The 17,920-nt window shown below is 40.0% G+C and overlaps 2 protein-coding genes across 3 annotated transcripts; one reads left to right on the forward strand and one right to left on the reverse strand.

Moving 5' to 3' along the window:
- Positions 1-1,101: 1,101 nt before the first annotated feature.
- abhd17aa (abhydrolase domain containing 17A, depalmitoylase a) lies at positions 1,102-9,865 on the forward strand. Its single transcript, XM_027285447.1, has 7 exons — positions 1,102-1,313; positions 2,029-2,114; positions 2,819-3,044; positions 3,102-3,351; positions 3,548-3,742; positions 4,445-4,624; positions 6,035-9,865. Exons 3-7 carry the CDS (start codon positions 2,822-2,824, stop codon positions 6,258-6,260), a joined length of 1,074 nt encoding a protein of 357 aa, XP_027141248.1. The 5' UTR covers positions 1,102-1,313; positions 2,029-2,114; positions 2,819-2,821; the 3' UTR covers positions 6,261-9,865.
- On the reverse strand, positions 8,091-16,973 carry LOC104929638 (GRAM domain-containing protein 2B-like). Of its 2 annotated transcripts, XM_027285445.1 has the most exons (13): positions 16,796-16,973; positions 15,890-16,027; positions 15,732-15,789; positions 15,271-15,343; positions 14,896-14,999; positions 14,372-14,461; positions 13,655-13,726; positions 13,519-13,566; positions 13,287-13,386; positions 13,017-13,067; positions 12,815-12,914; positions 11,848-11,958; positions 8,091-11,038 (listed from the first exon to the last, which is right to left on the reverse strand). In XM_027285445.1, the coding sequence occupies exons 1-13, from the start codon at positions 16,834-16,836 to the stop codon at positions 11,023-11,025; spliced, it is 1,002 nt and encodes a 333-aa protein (XP_027141246.1). In that variant the 5' UTR covers positions 16,837-16,973; the 3' UTR covers positions 8,091-11,022. The 2 variants fall into 2 exon arrangements, with proteins under 2 accessions (XP_027141246.1, XP_027141247.1); XM_027285446.1 differs by lacking the exon at positions 13,017-13,067.
- Between the last annotated feature and the right edge of the window lie 947 nt (positions 16,974-17,920).

A 17,920-nucleotide genomic window follows, 5' to 3' on the forward strand; every position in this document is an offset into this window, starting at 1 on the left:
AATGAGAAAGTATAAATGACTGAGTCATTTCACATTGTTGTATTTTTTACTTGAGTAAAAAAAGGATCTGAATAATTGTTCCACCACTAATCCTGGATATGGTTTTAAACATTTAGACTGAAGTAAATATGAAACACAAACACCTTTTTAAAGATAAGATAAGATAAAATATACTTTGATGATCCCATAGCATTTGTTACAGCAGCTCATACTCATAAATAAGAAATATATATATATAAAAATCTAAGATATACTGGAAACAGAAAAAATAACAGTTATACTACTACTACTACTACTACTACTAATAATAATAATAATAATAATAATAATAATAATAATAATAATAATAATAACAAGTAAAATCAAAATCAAAATAAAACGTATATACAGTATATACACCTTTCAAATATATGGATATTCATGCACAAATATATCTCTATATAACAGTATATATAAATCAGACAGGGAAATGTATTATAATTTACAGTCATGGTGTATAGTTTTATTTTTATTCATATATTTAATTTTTATTTCAGTTTCCCATGTTGGATTAATAACATCTGTCCTCTTTAAAAAAAAAGTTATATATTCTCAGTTTGTTGATAGGATATTTGAAGAAGTGCGTTATGTTGCTGTATGATAATAATAAATAACAAAATGTCTATAATAAAAGTAATGCATCTTCACCCCTTTCTGCAATCTGACACTATATGCAATCACTTTTGAATTTGCACATTATTTAACTGTAAATACCTTTAATCTATATATATATATCTATATATTATATATTATATATATTATATATATATATATATATTTTATATATATATAGTTTAAATATATATATAGTTTATTTTTTTTGCTTTTTAATAGATGGTTACTTGTTTATGTTTTTGTTTGTTTGTATACTGGAGTAACAAAAACAATTTCCCCCTGGGATTATCAAAGTATTTCTGATCTGATCTGATTCTGATTCTGTCATTAGCTATAACAGAGCTGTAAAAATGTTGCGGTGGCCTTAAAATGAATTAAAATGAACAATAAACGTGATTTTTGATCAATTTCATCAGGACACTTTGTGATAAAGTTTTGAAATGGACTAGGCCCTTACGTCACTTCCGGGTTTAGTCGGACCAGTAGTAGAAAAAAAAAAAAAAATCTGGTTGCCATGAATTTGAGCTAGCTAGCCACCGACAACTGTCAACAACGACACTCGAGTAAAACCATCCATGTCCAGACACAGGCGCGGTTCTCGGAGTCGTGTGCTGCCTGTGCGTACAAGCCGCTGCCCCGCAGCCTCACACCGTGAAGCGGTGAGTAGCTCCGGGGATAGCCCGCTAGCCGCTGTCGCTAGCTGGAGATGATATTCCGCCTGCTAGCTGCTGCTGCAGCTCCTCGCTTCGTGTTTGTCTGATAACAGCAGGGACGTGTCGCTCATCCACCTCCCCAGCTTGTCTGCACGCTGTGTCGGTGTCCGGCTCCCGCTATGTGCAACACATCCCCGGCTAACGTTAGAGGTTGATGTCGGTGTTAACCGTGTAGCTACCATTAGCATATGATCCGCTGAGTGTCTGTGTTGAGGGGGTGTTGTAATTAGTCACCAGTGTCTGTGATCACATCATCTGAATCACTTAAACCCCGCGGTGACATTTCAGGACATGGATGAATACATGTGACTTCAGCTCTAATACACGCTGGTTAGTTAACACGGGCTGTGAAATGATGACAACAACAACAACAACAACAACTGAGCCCGGCTTGTCTTTGTCTTTGAGTCATTGCTCTCTCTTCCTCATAGCTGTGATGCCAGGCTACTGTTTGCCCTTTGGCCAGTGTTTGTAACTGCTGTATATTTTTATAAAGCCTTTTAATGTTTATCATATCACTTTATATCAGATAAGAACTACATTAAAAGACCAGAGCAGCTAAGTGGTCATGCCTTTGTGTGACTGTAAGATGTTGTGTACAATGTGTTTTGCCATTTTAACGTGTTATTGTTTCCTCCTTCTTTTTTTTTTTTGAATCAAGATCCAGCTGGCTAAGTGACTAGACCGGAAAAGCTTGGCACCGTCGTGTGCCACTTCATTTCAAGACCCGGGGATTTCTGAATCCAGGTACGTTCATGACAGGATATCTGTGCAGGAAGGTGGTTAGTGTCGTTTATCTTTACTACTCCAGGGTGGAGATGTGAACATCTACTAGGCACTGACAGATAAATGTTCAAATTCAGCCACTCAGCAGTGAATCAGAAGATATACTTTATTAATCCCTCGATGGGGAAATTATTTTTTTTCACTCTGTTTTATTTTTACATGCATTTTAACCCAGACACACACACGTATTTTTGGTCCATGCAGGACTTGAACCGGCCACCCTCCGGTACCCAAACCAAGTCCCTATGGACTGAGCTCATTACTTTGTGTTTGAAATCTATCAGCCGCTTTCAGATTCGACCACCATTTGGCTGATGGGTAGTCTTAATTTCCCATCCCGTTCTCCTCTGATTAATAACCGGAAGCAAACATAGGATGTGGTGGAGCAATGAATCACCTGCTGGACCCGCAGACCCCGATGCCTCACATCTCGTAGTCAACGTAGTTATTATATGACGATTTTTGCCCCATTGATTAAACATGTGGCCCCTTGCAGTGTGATGTAGTGCCGCTGCTCATTTTCCCTCAAGCTTAATAAGTTTGATATTTCAGTAAAATGTAACAGCGGAGGCGCCGACCCCGTCCAATTTGACTCTTGCATGTTTTTCCTATTATGTTTTTCTGCCACCTAATTACTCTGTCTATCATGTTTGTTTCCCCACCAGAAGATGAACGGTCTGTCCATACGAGAGCTATGCTGCCTGTTCTGCTGCCCCCCTTGCCCCAGCCGCATTGCAGCCAAACTGGCTTTCCTGCCTCCAGAGCCCACCTACGCCCTTCTCCCTGACCCAGATCCAGGTACTGGAGCAGGAACTGCTCCTGGATCCAGCTCCGGGGCTGCCGTGCCTTCTCTTGGAGCCCCGGGACTGCGTTCCCGGCTCAGCGCTGGTAGTGGAAGTGACAGAGGAGGCGGAGGCGGAGGTGGAGGTGGTGGTGGTGGAGGAGGAGGTGGTGGGGGTGGAGGTGGAGGAGGAGGAGGAGGAGGAGGTGGTGGTGGTGGAGGAGGAGGTGTTGGTGCCGGCAGCGGTGGCGGTAGCAGCAGCAGTGGAAGTGAAGGCAGGTGGAAGCTTCATCTGACAGAGAGAGCGGAGTTCCAGTATTCACAGAGAGAGCTGGATGTGACGGATGTATTCCTGACCAGATCCAGCCGAGGGAACAGGGTGGGATGCATGTACATCCGCTGTGCCCCCAATGCCAGGTGAGACACGCGTGACCTCCTGAACACCTTGAAACCTGTCCTGTATCCCTGTGTTTCGGTTGTGCTTTAGATAGCTTTCCAATCTTTCATTGTAGCCAAATGCAAATCTATTTTTCTCAGTCATATCCCATGTTGTCCTGTCAAATTCAGCCTCTGCCTGCTTCCTAACTTCCTTCTTCTTCGTCTTTTTTCTCAGGTTCACAGTGTTGTTTTCCCATGGCAATGCAGTAGACCTGGGCCAGATGAGCAGCTTCTACATCGGCTTAGGCACTCGCATCAATTGCAACATCTTTTCCTATGATTACTCAGGCTACGGTGTTAGCACTGGCAAGCCTTCTGAGAAGAACCTTTATGCTGACATTGATGCTGCCTGGCACGCCCTACGTTCCCGGTAAGCAGGCAGAAACTGTCCGATCCCATTCCCACAGAGTACGAAATGAACAGCCAACAAGCACCAAATGCCAGTTAGTGTCTTCAGTCACTCACATCACCGGCCAGTAACTTTCTTTTGTGGAAGTAATATTTTGGTTGGCTCAGTTACACACAAACCGTGCCCCTGTTGATCACAATAGTCCCTCTGTGAATAGCCGGTCAGATCAATGGCTCTGTATCAAACAGGCTGGAGATTGTCTGTCACAAGTAGCAGCATCTAAAATTCAGAAAAACATTCCTCTTGTTTATCTGCTGCCAGTGTGGTTAATGAGCCTCATGTTAGCAGAAACTTTCATTCCTAAGTGGCGACACAAATAAACTTTGAGGCCAGTGAAACATCAAGACAACAAACATTTATGTTATGTTATATAAAAATTCTGTATTTACTCCGACAATCCCTGATTCTGTGCTGAAGGTAGTATTTAAACAGGTATGGTTATATCCTGTATCGGTGTAAAAAATGTCTGATAATCATCGTTACACTCTTTGCTTATGATCTCTTTCAAACTTGGTCTACATGTTGTTCCCATTTGTTTGACTGAAAGGCTTTTTGCACCGTGTTACATCTACACCGTGTGCACGTCAGTGCTTTTGCACTTTGCATCTCAGCAGAATAAATTTGACTCTTTATCCCTGCTGATATCTGCATGTGTTTGCTCAGGTATGGCATCAGCCCTGAGAATATCATCCTGTACGGACAAAGCATCGGCACGGTGCCCACGGTGGACTTGGCATCACGGTTTGAGTGTGCTGCTGTGGTCCTCCACTCTCCTCTCACCTCTGGCATGAGAGTGGCCTTCCCTGACACCAAGAAAACGTACTGCTTTGATGCCTTCCCCAAGTAAGTTTCTCACTAAAAAACCTCAACATTGTAAGCTTTAAAAGAACAGAGCAGCTGTTGTGATAATGAATATAGTTAATTACATGAAACTCGAATGGTGACAAATTATCACAGCTGGAAAAGAAGTATGAACATGTTAATTAGACTCCTGTGGTATAATCTGCTTCTCTCTTGTTGGCCAATATGTTCCAAATATTATATTTGTAAATACACAGCTTCCAAATTTTAAGTCGTATTGTGCATTATAGTACAACACGGAAGCAGTGTGACACATCTGTCTGGAGGCTGAATGCACTTATTATGAGTCACGATGAGACAAAAGTGTCAAGTAAGGTTGGGCAGTCTGAGAAACACTGTGAGACGATAGAAATGTGTCTACCAGGACAGAGATACAGAGATATTTTCATACCATTTATATCGATCTATTTACCCCCTTAATATCTCTAGTTATATTAGACCACTGTGGGCAATGTTGCGTATCATTTAATTGGTTTACAAGAGTTTATTTTTTATCTGGATCCCCATTGATTGTTTCCTTGGCAACAGCCACAATTCCTGTGGTCCAGAGTTGTTTTTTTTCTGCTGCAAATGTGATGAAGTACCTTAATTTGCCAGGTATTACATTTGCTCACATTTTGCTTTTGGCTATTTCAGTAGTGACACAAAAACATCTTTATCTCAATCTTGTTATTTATTACTACATGCATCACTCCGCGTTAAATGTGTTGTAGTGTGTTATATTAATGGTCATCATCTGTCTCAGACTGTAACAAAGTTTGCACTGCAAAGACGAAACACATTTCTACAAGAAGTTTAGAAAAGCACACAAGGGACAGCCTTTTACTGCTTCCTGTTAGAAACTCGGCCACTGTCAGTAATGAATACACACATTCTGTATTTTGTTGCCTCAACAATTCAAGAGCTCACCACCAGCCGCCTTTTGTTAGTTGTGCTATTTTAGTGGGAGACAGCCGTGGGCAATTAAACACTGACTCAAAACACTGTTAAATCGCCTTCTATCGGATGTGTGTGTGTGTGTATGTGTGTGTGTGACGGTATTTCAGGGTTTTTTTTAGGTCTGGTTTTCTGCTTCCTATTTGGTGCTGAAGAGAGCACACCTACCTCAGATAATATTAAAAATGGATTGTTTTAGCAGAATTTTAAGATGTGAAATTGACTGATGTTTCCACCAAACGACTGTCAGCAGACTCTTATTTCACTGCTTGCATATATAATTAGGGTTGCAAAATTCGGCGAATTTCCATGGGAATTAATGGAAATTAATGGGAATAAACAGGAATTTACAAAGTTAAAGGATGGCTCTTAACAGGGGACTTAATTATAGTTAATGAATATTTGCATTATGCATTTCCTGGTGCATTAATACCCTACCATCATTTTTTCTTCCAGCATAGAGAAAGTGTCAAAGATCCCGTCTCCAGTACTCATCATTCACGGTACAGAGGACGAGGTGATCGACTTCTCTCATGGCCTCGCCCTGTTCGAGCGCTGTCCCAAGGCCGTAGAGCCCCTCTGGGTGGAGGGAGCCGGTCACAACGACATTGAGCTTTACAGTCAGTACCTGGAGAGGCTACGGCGCTTCATCAACCAGGACCTGGCTGCACAGCATGCCTGAGAAACAAACAACAAGCCTCTCTCTGCGTTTGTATGAATGAGACTGATGTGTGTGTTTGTGTGTGCATGTGTGTGAGGACGTCGGCATGTTATGGGTGACTTGGGGGATGTGTGATTTTCTTTGTCACATCTGTGTGTCTTTGAAGCAGCACACCTTTAGGTTACTTTTTAACACGACATGTTAAAATAAATCCCCTCTTTTAAAGGTGAGAACGGTTTTTAATACATCATTAGCCGCCTCCATCTGTGTGGTGGAGCGCGGTGAAACACTAGAAACAAGAACTTGAGATTCAGCAGCTTCACAGATATGTTTTTTTTTTTTTTTTTAACGTGGGAAATGTTTTGAGTTGACATGAATTAAGAAGTAACAACAATGTGGTTTGTCCCAAAAGGCACACAGATGTAGTTTTTAAGTAATGCCATGTTAGTGAATGTATGAGTCATAGATGTAAGTGTATATTCATATCTCCATGGACCTGTGACACCTGAATAATATGTGCGTAAGCTTGTGTGTGTATGTGTGTGTGTGTGTGTGTGTGTGTGTGTGAGAGGCATTGCTGAAAGAAATGAAGGACATCCTGATGTTTTTGACAGCTGCAAGTGGAGGAGGCTAATGGAGACTTATCAATATTGATGTTTTTTTTTGTTTCTTTTTTTGCGTATGTATGAAGAATACCTCCACAACTTGACCAGATCTCTCTACAGTGGACAAACACTGGTCAAGCACGTGCCGCCCCCTCGCCCTTCCTCCTTCACTCCCTGTTTACCTGTTAATGGACATCCATCTGACTGCCAGGGCATTTCCCAAGTTGTTGTCCAGCTAACACTAACCTACTTTATTTGTGTGGTTTTGGGGGTCCATCTCCTTCTCTTTTGGTGTCAGTTATGGTGGACACACAAAGATTAGTCTGGAGTACTGTCATAGCTTAAATGGCAATTTTTTTTTGACTCTGATAAGATCACAGAACGGCCAGCTTCCACTTCATTTCCTGGCTGTGCTGTAGCTTCAGTCTTTTAATGTCCGCAGAATTGCAGCAGCGACTTAGGGGGAATTATCTTAATTTCCTTGTATTGGTTTTTCCCATCCAGTCCTACATATTTGTCATGAAGAATGATTGCATGGCTGAAATGGAGAGTCAGACCTTTGAAAGCCACACTGACAATATCTCCATTTATGTGGACATTTCTTTGGCATTAATAGAACAGCTATAGAAGTTCAGGTTTACTTTGTAACTTTCGTGTCACATTAGATCGGTTGGCTCTAAACAGAGGGTCGAAGCCCTTTTAGTATTCACTGATGTGCGACGTTTAGAGGTTGGGCGCACCGCAGTCAGATTTAAAGGAATAGTCTGACATTCTGGGAAATGCAGTTTTTCGCTTTCTTGCCGAGTACTCGATGAGCTCTCATGTAGAAGTGACTGCACCCAGTTTTTACATTTAGTTTTTATATGGATTACACAAACAAGATGCAGCCAGTTGATTTGTGAACTTAAGAGGTGCTGGCAGGTGAATTTTGTTACCTTTTATACAGAGCCAGCTTAGCTGTTTCCCCCCTTTTTCCAGCCTTTATGCTAAGTTAAGCTAACCAGCTGCTGGCTGTGGGTTCATATTTAGCGTACAAACGTGAGAGCGGTGTCATTCTTCTCACTGAGCCCTGAGCAAGAAAGCAAACAAGTGTGTTTTCAAAATGTCTACCTGTACGTTTAAGTCTGAGTTGCATCTATCGAGGGAGGTCTGTGAATAATTTGTCTTTTCTGGTGAACAAACTTGAGGTTGTGGCTGGATTTGGAGGTTCTAAGGGCGTAAGGAGACAACATAGCTGCTCTGTTCATCAAACTAGTAAGAATCATGTCTGTTTCTTTTTTTTTTTTACTACAGAATAGTTTTTTGCTTCATCAGAATTTGTGTAATCTTGATTATCTGTTGTCTTACAGCACAGTTTGTTTTCCAAGTGTTGTTCCAGTAGCACTCATTACCAGGGTTAGTCAGCCTCCTGTTCACCCTCAGCACATTTATTTTTGTCTTGATGTAATTAATCCCAATGTGTTTGACGTAGTGTAGGGCCATTGATTGTTCGTCTCAGAACCATGCGTGTCGACGTTGTGACTAACAATGTGATTCAGATCGGGTGCCAGGACGGGACATCATGCCTACTAGCTCTGTTTAACCTCTGTGGCCCTAAAATGTACAGGAGCTCTCTTATGGGTGGCAGCACACTTCATGTCTGACACAAGCCATATTTGAGCCTCTCACTGTTGGTGTGGTGCAGGTTCCACCACACACACCTTTGCACATCATCATCATCACACACATACACACATTCAAACACAACATACACACGCACGCATACACACGTAACACACGAGTACTGTAGTATACAGTATATTTACACATTTATATATATCAGATCAAGCATGACAAAAGCAGGTCTTAAGTTCAGCACTATTGTACAAAGCATCCAAAGTGTAATAAGGGTATAAAATGTAAGTTTGTGTGTGTTCATTATTATTGACTGTCTTCTACAGGCCAGCATTAAGGATACTAACATCATGTTTGAATAAGTAGTAATCAGCCTTGTGTGTAGACCTGAAAAAGTACAAGAAATCGTTTTATGGTCGCACCTCAGTTCAGATCTACACAAGGCGTCTACTCCAAAGGAGACCCATCAGTTTCAGTGATAGTAGCTTTTTTTAAAGGAACATGTACTGAACTAGCACTGATCTGACTACTCCATTTTGGGAGTACAAGTGGGTCTTGTTAAGCAGTGGAAAGGTTACTGAACACCACACTTTCTTTCTCTCTTTTGCTCTCTCCCTCTCTCTCTCTCTGTCATTACTTGGAACAGGGAATCTTTCCATTCTCATCCTGTACTTTGTGTCTCTGATACTTAACTAATGTAAATCTGTTACCATCATGAACCAGGGGTCTGAGCGGTCAGAAGGAATTAGAGAGAATTATCGCCTCTGAAAGTAGAAGTAGGCCTCAGTTTCTCCTGGACATGTCGTGTTATCAGGGAAACCACTGGATCCACCTTTCATTTATGGGGTTCAAGAAACGGGGGTGGAAATTTGCCGTTTTATTGATGCACCACTATGGTTGATGTATATTGTATCCTCTGGCCCTGAATGTTTATTGATGGGGGTGGGTGGGTGGGTGGGAGGGAGGGTTGAACAGTGAAAACTGTATGCATGTCTATTGTGTTTTGCAGAGCAAGTGACGGGGTGGGACGTTATCTCTATTATGTATTCTATGTGAGGGTAGAGCTGAACTCATAGCATCGGAACATTGAAGCGCTTTTAAGAAGAAAAGAAAAAACGGGACATTTATTTGAATTTTTTATCGCTGATACTAACTGATGTATTGTTATGAGTTTTGTGCTAGAGTTTGAGCGGGGCAGTGGCGGGTGGGTGGGGGGTAGACAATATTAGTGGGCTGTTTATATGGTTACTGTACTTACCTATTCTATTCTTTGTATTATGATTTGTAATTTTATGTTGCTTTTTTTGAACTGAGAATATGATGTAATGAAATTAATTCATGGGACTGAATCTTGACCTTTTTATGGACAACAAAATAATAAAAAAAAAGATCACTTATGTACAAAAATATGAAATTTACCGCATTGTTTTTAGAACCATCATTGTATTTTTATATAGTGCATAATTTAACAAGAACGGGCACAAGATCTGGTAGTCAGTGAAGGAACTGCAATATTATCCATGTGCATAATGAAACATTTAATTACAATTTGGATGACATGACTTACTATCATAATATGATAATGAAAGTCTCTTCTCATAATATATACAGATAATATACAGTTAAAATAATCCTGGATAAATGCAGACGTGGAAGAGTTTCGGAAAACATCAATAGTTTAATGAATATTTTTTAAATTCATAATATTCACAATATTACAGCAGACATACAGTCACTTATGTGTCACCACATATTTTTGATGATTAATGTGACAAACAGGCAGCAGCAAAATATTTTAACATTTGTAATTTGAAGGCGTTGCAGTGCCTGAAATGTGCAAGTGAGGTCCTGCCTCATGTTTAATGGGTGTGACTGCCCTCTGCTGGCTGAGTGCTGCCATTAACGATCTTACTCTTAAAATAAAATGTCTGTAGTCTACTGTCTAGCAGTTAACTTATAACATGTTAATATGAATCCTCATTTTATAACATACATAGTATTCCAAATCAAATAAATACAAAGTGATTCCTTCTGGTTAAGATCCGGTCCAGTGTTTTCTCGCTGTTCCAGTTTGTGTTGATCAAAGATGGCCAGCAACCTCTGCTAGCTGAGCTCAGCTGTTCACCGGCCAAGAAATAAACATGGCTTCAGCAGGCTGCCTCCATATGGCTCAGTGCAGGAGATCCTCACGTCACTTTTTGATCCGTCAGCAGAAAACGAGTGCACTCCTAACAGAAATATTGCCATGGTGTTTTGCTGCCAACAGTTAGTCATCCATGTAGTTCACCACATGTGGCCTGGTTCAGACATCCCAAAATCCTATTTTTGCTGACCTGCATCAACTGTAAACATGGCAGTAACACAGGAGTTTAATTTCTACTGTGAGGCAACTTGTTTGTGCACAATATTCTAAATTTCTTAGGACAAAACCGTAAAAGATGTGCTGTATGTCCAGTGGGCCGAGTCTCACTGCTTTTGGGAGTCTGTCTAGACATGGATCAATGTACAGCAGTGGTGCATTGCATGACTTCCTAGAAGGATTTCTTACAGTCCGCTGCCACAGGCTACATTTCTTTGTACCTGCAGAAGAAAAAGCAGCAGCATGAAGGGAGGACAGCGGTGGAGCCAGTGCTAATGCTTTGATTATGTAATAGTAGCATAATGTCCTAAAGTCCTGCCATTAAAATGTACTCAAGTAAATGTACAAAAGTATTGTCAGCTGAATATAAGTATCAAAGTTCTCATTATGCAGAATTAATTTTAAATGCATTAATATGTAAAAGCTTTTACTTTACGTGCTGCACGGCAATACTTTCTTTCTTTTAAAAATCATATTTTATGTGTTAATTACATGATTTGTATGTAAAATAACACTATCACTATTTTAAAACTGCTGGGGGTAAAAAGAACATTTTTCTCTAAAATGTTGTAAGATAAAAGTTAAAAAGTTACTTTTCATCACTGTACACAGTAAGAATTTCCATATTAAATTCACGAGAATATATTTAAAAACCTTAATCTTTAGGAGGTTTAAGTGGAGTTCCACATTGTTGTAAAAACTGGTCAAACGCATCACCTCATTTGAACTTTTTACTTCATAGGACATAGGTGTGACATAGGTGTGGAATGTAACCACATATCTTTGGTCCACGTTGCCGTCATGAACCCGCAGAACTACTTTGTTCATTTCTTATCTGTTGTTCAAGGAAGCCTAATTGTTTTAAGTCAAAACCGGTTTGAGCCAACCCAACTTTCTTCCACCACCATCCCTAACCAGACTTCCTCCTCTGTCTTTCTCGTGAGCTTTTTTTCCCCCTTCCGCCTGTCCATCTGTCTGTCTACTCACTCTCTGTTGTGTAAATACAAGTCAGTCAGGGCTGTCTACTCACTCTCTGTTGTGTAAATACAAGTCAGTCAGGGCTCCCAAAGATTTCAGCTGCTCTTCCAGTGCTATGATCCTCAGCCCGATATATCCAGACACCACCAGGAGCAGCACCATTCTACAAACACACAACCACACAAAGTTGGTGAGTGAAATGTGCATTGCCATGGGTGACTGTTCTCATGACACTCATGACAATGCACATTTCACTCACCAACTTTACAAAGGGAAAGTACATTCTTCAGAAGCAATCAAAAGCTCAGAGATTGGTCACAGATAGGTACATACTGTACCGTCCTAACAAAGAGATAACAGTAAATTGCATCTGTGTTGAGCCTGAGAGAACATTGTATGATTTCTATTGCCGCATCTCGAGGATGAGATTATTTTCTTTCCTGGAGAGGTTCCAGTCAATCCAGAAAGTCAACATACCAAAATGTGCTTCCTTCAAGTTTCACTGAAGTAAAATTACATCAGCTAAATATGAAGGATCAAACTGTAATTTTGTATATTATTTGCAGTGTGTAGGATTTAGTGACGTCTAGCGATGTGATTGTAGGTTGCAACTAGCTCGCTTCACCCTACTTTTGTGTGTGTAGGAAAAACTACGGTGATCACAAAACTGGCAAAAAACGTGAATGGTCAGTGTTTTGATTTGTACGTTCTGGGCTACTGTAGAAACATGGCAGCCTCTGTGGAAGAGGACCTGCAGCCTCTGTAGATATAAAAGTCTTATAATTACACTATATTCTGTAATTGGGGCCTGTAAATCTTACATACCGGACCTTTATGTCTTGCCTTTATGTCTGTAGTGGAGTAAAAAAGTACATGACTGTATTTCCTTCTGAATTGTAAAGCAGAAGTATGAAAAGATGACACTTAAATACCTAACAATTGTACTTAAGTGCAGTATTTGAGTGAATGTAGTTATTAAAGCACCTGGAGATGGAGCTGTAAGGAATAATGATACTCACAGCGTCATGTAGAAGTAGCAGAGAACGCTGAGATTCCTAATTTCTCTGAGGTGGAAGAACGGTGAGACACTCTCAATGATCCTCCAAATCCATGTTACACCTGGTTAAGAAGAAAATCAGCCAACAACACTTTTCTCTATGCTTTATGGGTAATTTGAGTACATATTACAGTATGTGTGTATGTCTGCTTATGATCGATTACCTCTGTCGTCTTCATCTGTTAAGCTGTTTTGACGGGTGGCGCTTGTGGGACCTGGAAAATCACACATGTACACAGCTGCATTCAGTGATATTATGATTTTTCAGAATAGCAATAAAAATGTAGTGAATAGAAACTAGAAAAGCTCGGAAAAAAACTCATTATTGCTGAAGAGATAAGATATCTGAGATCTGCTGGTACAAGAGCCAAACAAAACAATAATAAGCAGTGATGATCACCTCATTACACACTTCCCTCCCTTTGTTTTCTCACCTTCAATGGACATCTGAGGAAAGTCATTATCAGAATCAATGCTGTTCTGTCTTCTCAATTCACAACCTACACTGTCCTCCAAACTGGAATAACTGGAGGCCTGTAGACAAGGACAAGAACAAGGACAATGAAAGTCTGGAAAGTCTGACATGGTGCACTACGCGCTTTACTGGTTCGACTATAACAAGACAACAGAAGTTCCTGGTTAATTCTTTGAAATGAGTAAACCTACCATGTCTTGATCACCTTCGTTCTCTGCAGAGGAGAGATGAGGGCTGCCCTATTTCAGACAAACACAGAAACATGAGTTCAAACTGAAAATGTTCTTTTGTCTGAGGAATGACGCTGTAGGTCGGTGGAGCAACTACCTGTGCTTGTGAACAGACAGTTTGCAGGAGTTGATAACACATCTCACGGTTCCTCAAAGACACAAATGAGTACTAAAAGAGAGAAAAAAAGAGGCAGAACAAAGGGTTGATCTTGGAACAAAGCAAACTACGTGTACCCTCACTGTTAAGGAAGTTAATTTGATGTCTTGACTTGACGACATGTCAGTTTATGAATTATAATTATTATTATTACCAATTAGAGAAACTACTGCTGGCTACTCGTAAATGTGATGTTTAATTTAATTGGGACAAGTGCCAAGGCCACATAGTGCAGGATTTAGAGGCTTAGCCATCCCTAAATGATCCATTGTACAAATACAAAATGCACCAAATCACATACAAAACAGCACAAATAGTAATACAATGTAAAATATGAAACAAGTTAAACTAAAAGGCACCTGATCATCCAGGCATACAGTTCAACAACAGAGAAGTACGTCTGTTTACAGGAGGTTTAACAATTTCAATCCTCCATAGATGTTACTGAGCCAGAAACCCCAAGAGCTTTAATCACATCACTGAGCACCTTTGGAGCCTGATTATGTAGGCATTCAAGTTTGATAAATCTGTCTCAGAGGACATCACAATCTGTACAACCGAACCGAAACACTCCACATAGACGGTGAAACACAATAGTGGAATTAAGATATTAAAGATAAATAAAATAGTAAAATATATGTTTTTAAAGTGTCTGACCTTGTCTCCATCAGCCGTTTGAACAGACAACATGGATAAAGCTGAGTTATGTTTCTTCACCTCCCCGACGTTGGACACAGGAATCACCACCTGCAGTATGTGAATTAAATATGTCGATTTGATGCCTTTAAGAGGAAATTATACTCATATTGCACAAGTAGACCATTCTCAATGTGACGTGAAACACAGATAATCGAACATAGATAATCAAGGTAATGAGCCAACCTATTATTTTATCCATAAACAAATCCATCCCTGTTGAGTCGGTCCTTGATATTAGGTTTAAAAAAGCCTTGATGAAAGTGAATTCCCAGCTAATGTTGATTTACAACATTAAACTCAAAAGTCTGTTCTGCCACATTTACTATTTTATATATATTATATATATTATATTGATATTATATATTCTATCTATATATATATATTAATATATATATATATATATATAAAAGTTAGTTATTTTAAATTAGTGCCACAGCTGCGGTGAGAATTGGGCTTCTCTTTAATGTGTGTGGGTACGTTACCTTGGTGTCTTTGAGCAACACGGATGAGTGGAAACATATGTGGTTCTCAGAAATATACATTTTTCCATGATACAGCACCTCCTTCTGCAAGGCACAGGTGAATGCTACAATAGAGAGACACACACACACACATAATTTGAAATTGAGTGTGTGCTTCTCTCATAAAAGAAAACCCATAAACAGTGTCACCTTGACCACAGAGACGTGCCTGCTAAAACATTTATTAAAGTTCCTCATTGATTGCAGATCGCTTGGCAAACACTGTATTTAGGCAGAACTTAATCGAACGGGAAGTAAAAAAGGACACAATGTGATGTGTTTTAATAATCAATATCAATGAATAAGTAACAGACTATAGACCTGAGCTCTACTCACAGTGTGTCAGGTTCTCTCCCTCTGGAATCTCTTGAAACAGTTTGTGGAAGGTCTTGTAGTGTTTCACGAAACTCTGAAGAGAAAAAAACAGTGAAATATTAAAAGTACTTAACTGGGAGTTGAGTGATGCAACTGCGGCAAGTGTCATGATTGCTGTCTTTCTGCTCTGTATTTGATCTCTACCAACTCCTATAAGAAATATCTGTCTCTTTTGCCAAATGATCGACCAGCTAGTAAACCAAAAACAGCAAAGTGGTGGGCCAGACAGCTGAACAATGAGCTGCACATTCAGGTGATAATTGTCTGTAGCTTCACATTGTTTTCCACATTGTCATTTGGTACATTGTTTTTGTCAAAATATTGATTACAGTTGCTTTAATTCTTCCAGTGCTGCTGCGAAAATGTGATAAAATATGCACGTTGCTGGGAATAGGAAGCTTGATGATGTGAAGAGGGCTTACGTTATTACTGATGAGCCCATCTAATCGGTCAAGGTTCTCCTCTGCTATAGTGTTCTTCCTGAGGACACAAACAAGACAAATTAACTAACAAAACCTGTCTTATCATGTCTTTGTCTAGGTACAAGTTTACATTTTTAAGCCGTCTCCACCTCATTTACCTCATGTGCAGGTGGTTGTGATTCAGCTCCTGGATCTCCAGTTGAGCATCCTCCAGACTATGAGTCTGTCTTGATTTCTTACTACTAAACATGCTGCTGCCTCTTCTTCCGACAAGGCGTCCACCTCCATCCAGACAGCTGTCCCAAGAGGGCAGGAGATAAATGTCAGACTGATGATCCAGCTTTGTATATGACACACACAGGTGGGACGGATATAGAACAACATGAAGTTAAGAAATCACACAAAAACACGAATCAAAGCCCAGTGGAAACATCAGCGAGTGTGTTGGATTGTGGGTGGAAAAAAAACCCCTCCTGTGTGCTGATGGTAGACATTTCATTATCTTCACTTACATTGTTTTCATCAGGTGAAGTCAGATTTCCCAGAGAGATGAATGTGATTCATTTACAGACACAAAGAGTCTCTCACAGAAAGGATCAACAAAAGTATATTTAATGTGTAGCATTAACAACATCAAGAGAATATGCTGCTCTTTGTTTGTGAGTCCAGTCTCATGTGTTCATCAGTTTGAATAGCTACTTTTTGTGAAAGGCAAAGTAAACCTCACTCGCTCTTGACTCCTTGAGAAACCTGCCTGAGCACAGCTGGTACTTTCTCCCTGTGTTTGGGTAACTGTCAGCCTATTAGACCTGCAGTTAGTCTGCAGTCTCTGGGCAACAGCAGGGATCCCTGGAGAATGGTTTCACTTTTGTAAACCAGCAGCTACAAACACTGCCAACAGAACAAGAGTATTGTGCACACCTGGTGCTTAGAGTGGCTTATTTATAGCGTTGGTCAGCTGTAAAAGATGAATATTGTTCTCTAATTTCAACAAAATATTATGAAGAATGTTAAAGGGACAGAGAAAGAAAAAAAGACCTTAACAGTAAAATATTAATACTCACACAGAGCTGTCCAGAGAGAATCTCCTGCCTTTCAGACTCATGATGCAAAATAAACACTCTCATACACATGCACACACCTGTGTAAGTGTAAGACTGTAACTGAAAGACTTCACATTTACAAACTCAGTGACACACCTCTTGTGTGATTCTTTGGCTTTTGTTTCCTCAAAGTAACTTTAAAGTAATAAGAGGCAGGTAAGAAGCAGAGCAGCGACTGCCTACATTTTGGATTGGCTCCTGATTTCTGAGTCGACCAATCAGCCGTGAGAGGTTGGACTCTCACAATGTGCACAGCTTCTGCTCCTCATGGCAACAGTTGCTATTGGTGGTACTAACTATCTGGCCTTTATGCCACACACACTGCAGTCACACACAGGTATGCAAAGCTCTTCAGTCAGTCACCTCTGGACAACCTGCTCAGCCTGCACAGATAGACATCAGAGACTGACTGATGACCTACAGCAAAGATAGATAACACGGCAAAACAGCTTTTAAAAAAAAAAGTATTTTAATTTCTTTAAAAGTACACACAAAGTTCAAAAAAGAAATGTTTGTTATGTGCATGATGATCTGACATACGGATGTGCTCAACGAGAACAGTGTTACTATGTTAGTTCTTTTTATCGTCACACTTGATTTAGTATAGTGTGCTGTCACATGATCATCACGCTACTTGGCAAATATTTGAGCAAATACAGTCGAGTGTCACTGCATGACACATGTTCAGACTTCTAATGTTGTAAACTGTGACTGATCGGGTCAAAACTGACAGTGTGAGCTGTTTGATTTTTAGTTGCTATACAAGCTATGATATAAGACATAACTGAGATGATCAAAAACAGGAATGGTTGTTTAAGTTAGATATAAATTAGCCTGAAAAAGAGAGAAAGATGGTGAGATCAGTCTTCTCCAGTAAAGACAATGAAGATCGGAAGATCTGACTGTAGAATCTGTTTCACTAATATTGCTTTTATGAACGTATGATGTGTTGTAAGCCCATGTAGGCAGAGAATAGCTGCATGCACGACATCATAATGAAAAAATCATTATTATTTATCGCATACTTGTCTTGTAGACAACTGCGTGTATTACTCGATGATGTGTCAAATAAAACTTGTGAATACA

This window comes from Larimichthys crocea, chromosome XII (genome assembly GCF_000972845.2).
Source record: "Larimichthys crocea isolate SSNF chromosome XII, L_crocea_2.0, whole genome shotgun sequence".
Taxonomy (NCBI): domain Eukaryota; kingdom Metazoa; phylum Chordata; class Actinopteri; family Sciaenidae; genus Larimichthys; species Larimichthys crocea.

Coding starts and splice junctions, on each gene's coding strand:
- abhd17aa (XM_027285447.1), top strand. CDS start 2,822: ATGAACGGTCTGTCCATACGAGAGCTATGCTGCCTGTTCTGCTGCCCC. Junction 3,045..3,101: donor TTCCCGGCTCAGCGCTGGTA/GTGGAAGTGACA, acceptor GTGGAGGAGGAG/GTGGTGGGGGTGGAGGTGGA. Junction 4,625..6,034: donor TGCTTTGATGCCTTCCCCAA/GTAAGTTTCTCA, acceptor TTTTTCTTCCAG/CATAGAGAAAGTGTCAAAGA.
- LOC104929638 (XM_027285445.1), bottom strand. CDS start 16,836: ATGAGTCTGAAAGGCAGGAGATTCTCTCTGGACAGCTCTGT. Junction 15,000..15,270: donor GGGAGAGAACCTGACACACT/GTGAGTAGAGCT, acceptor TCTCTATTGTAG/CATTCACCTGTGCCTTGCAG. Junction 12,915..13,016: donor AACAGATGAAGACGACAGAG/GTAATCGATCAT, acceptor CTTCTTAACCAG/GTGTAACATGGATTTGGAGG.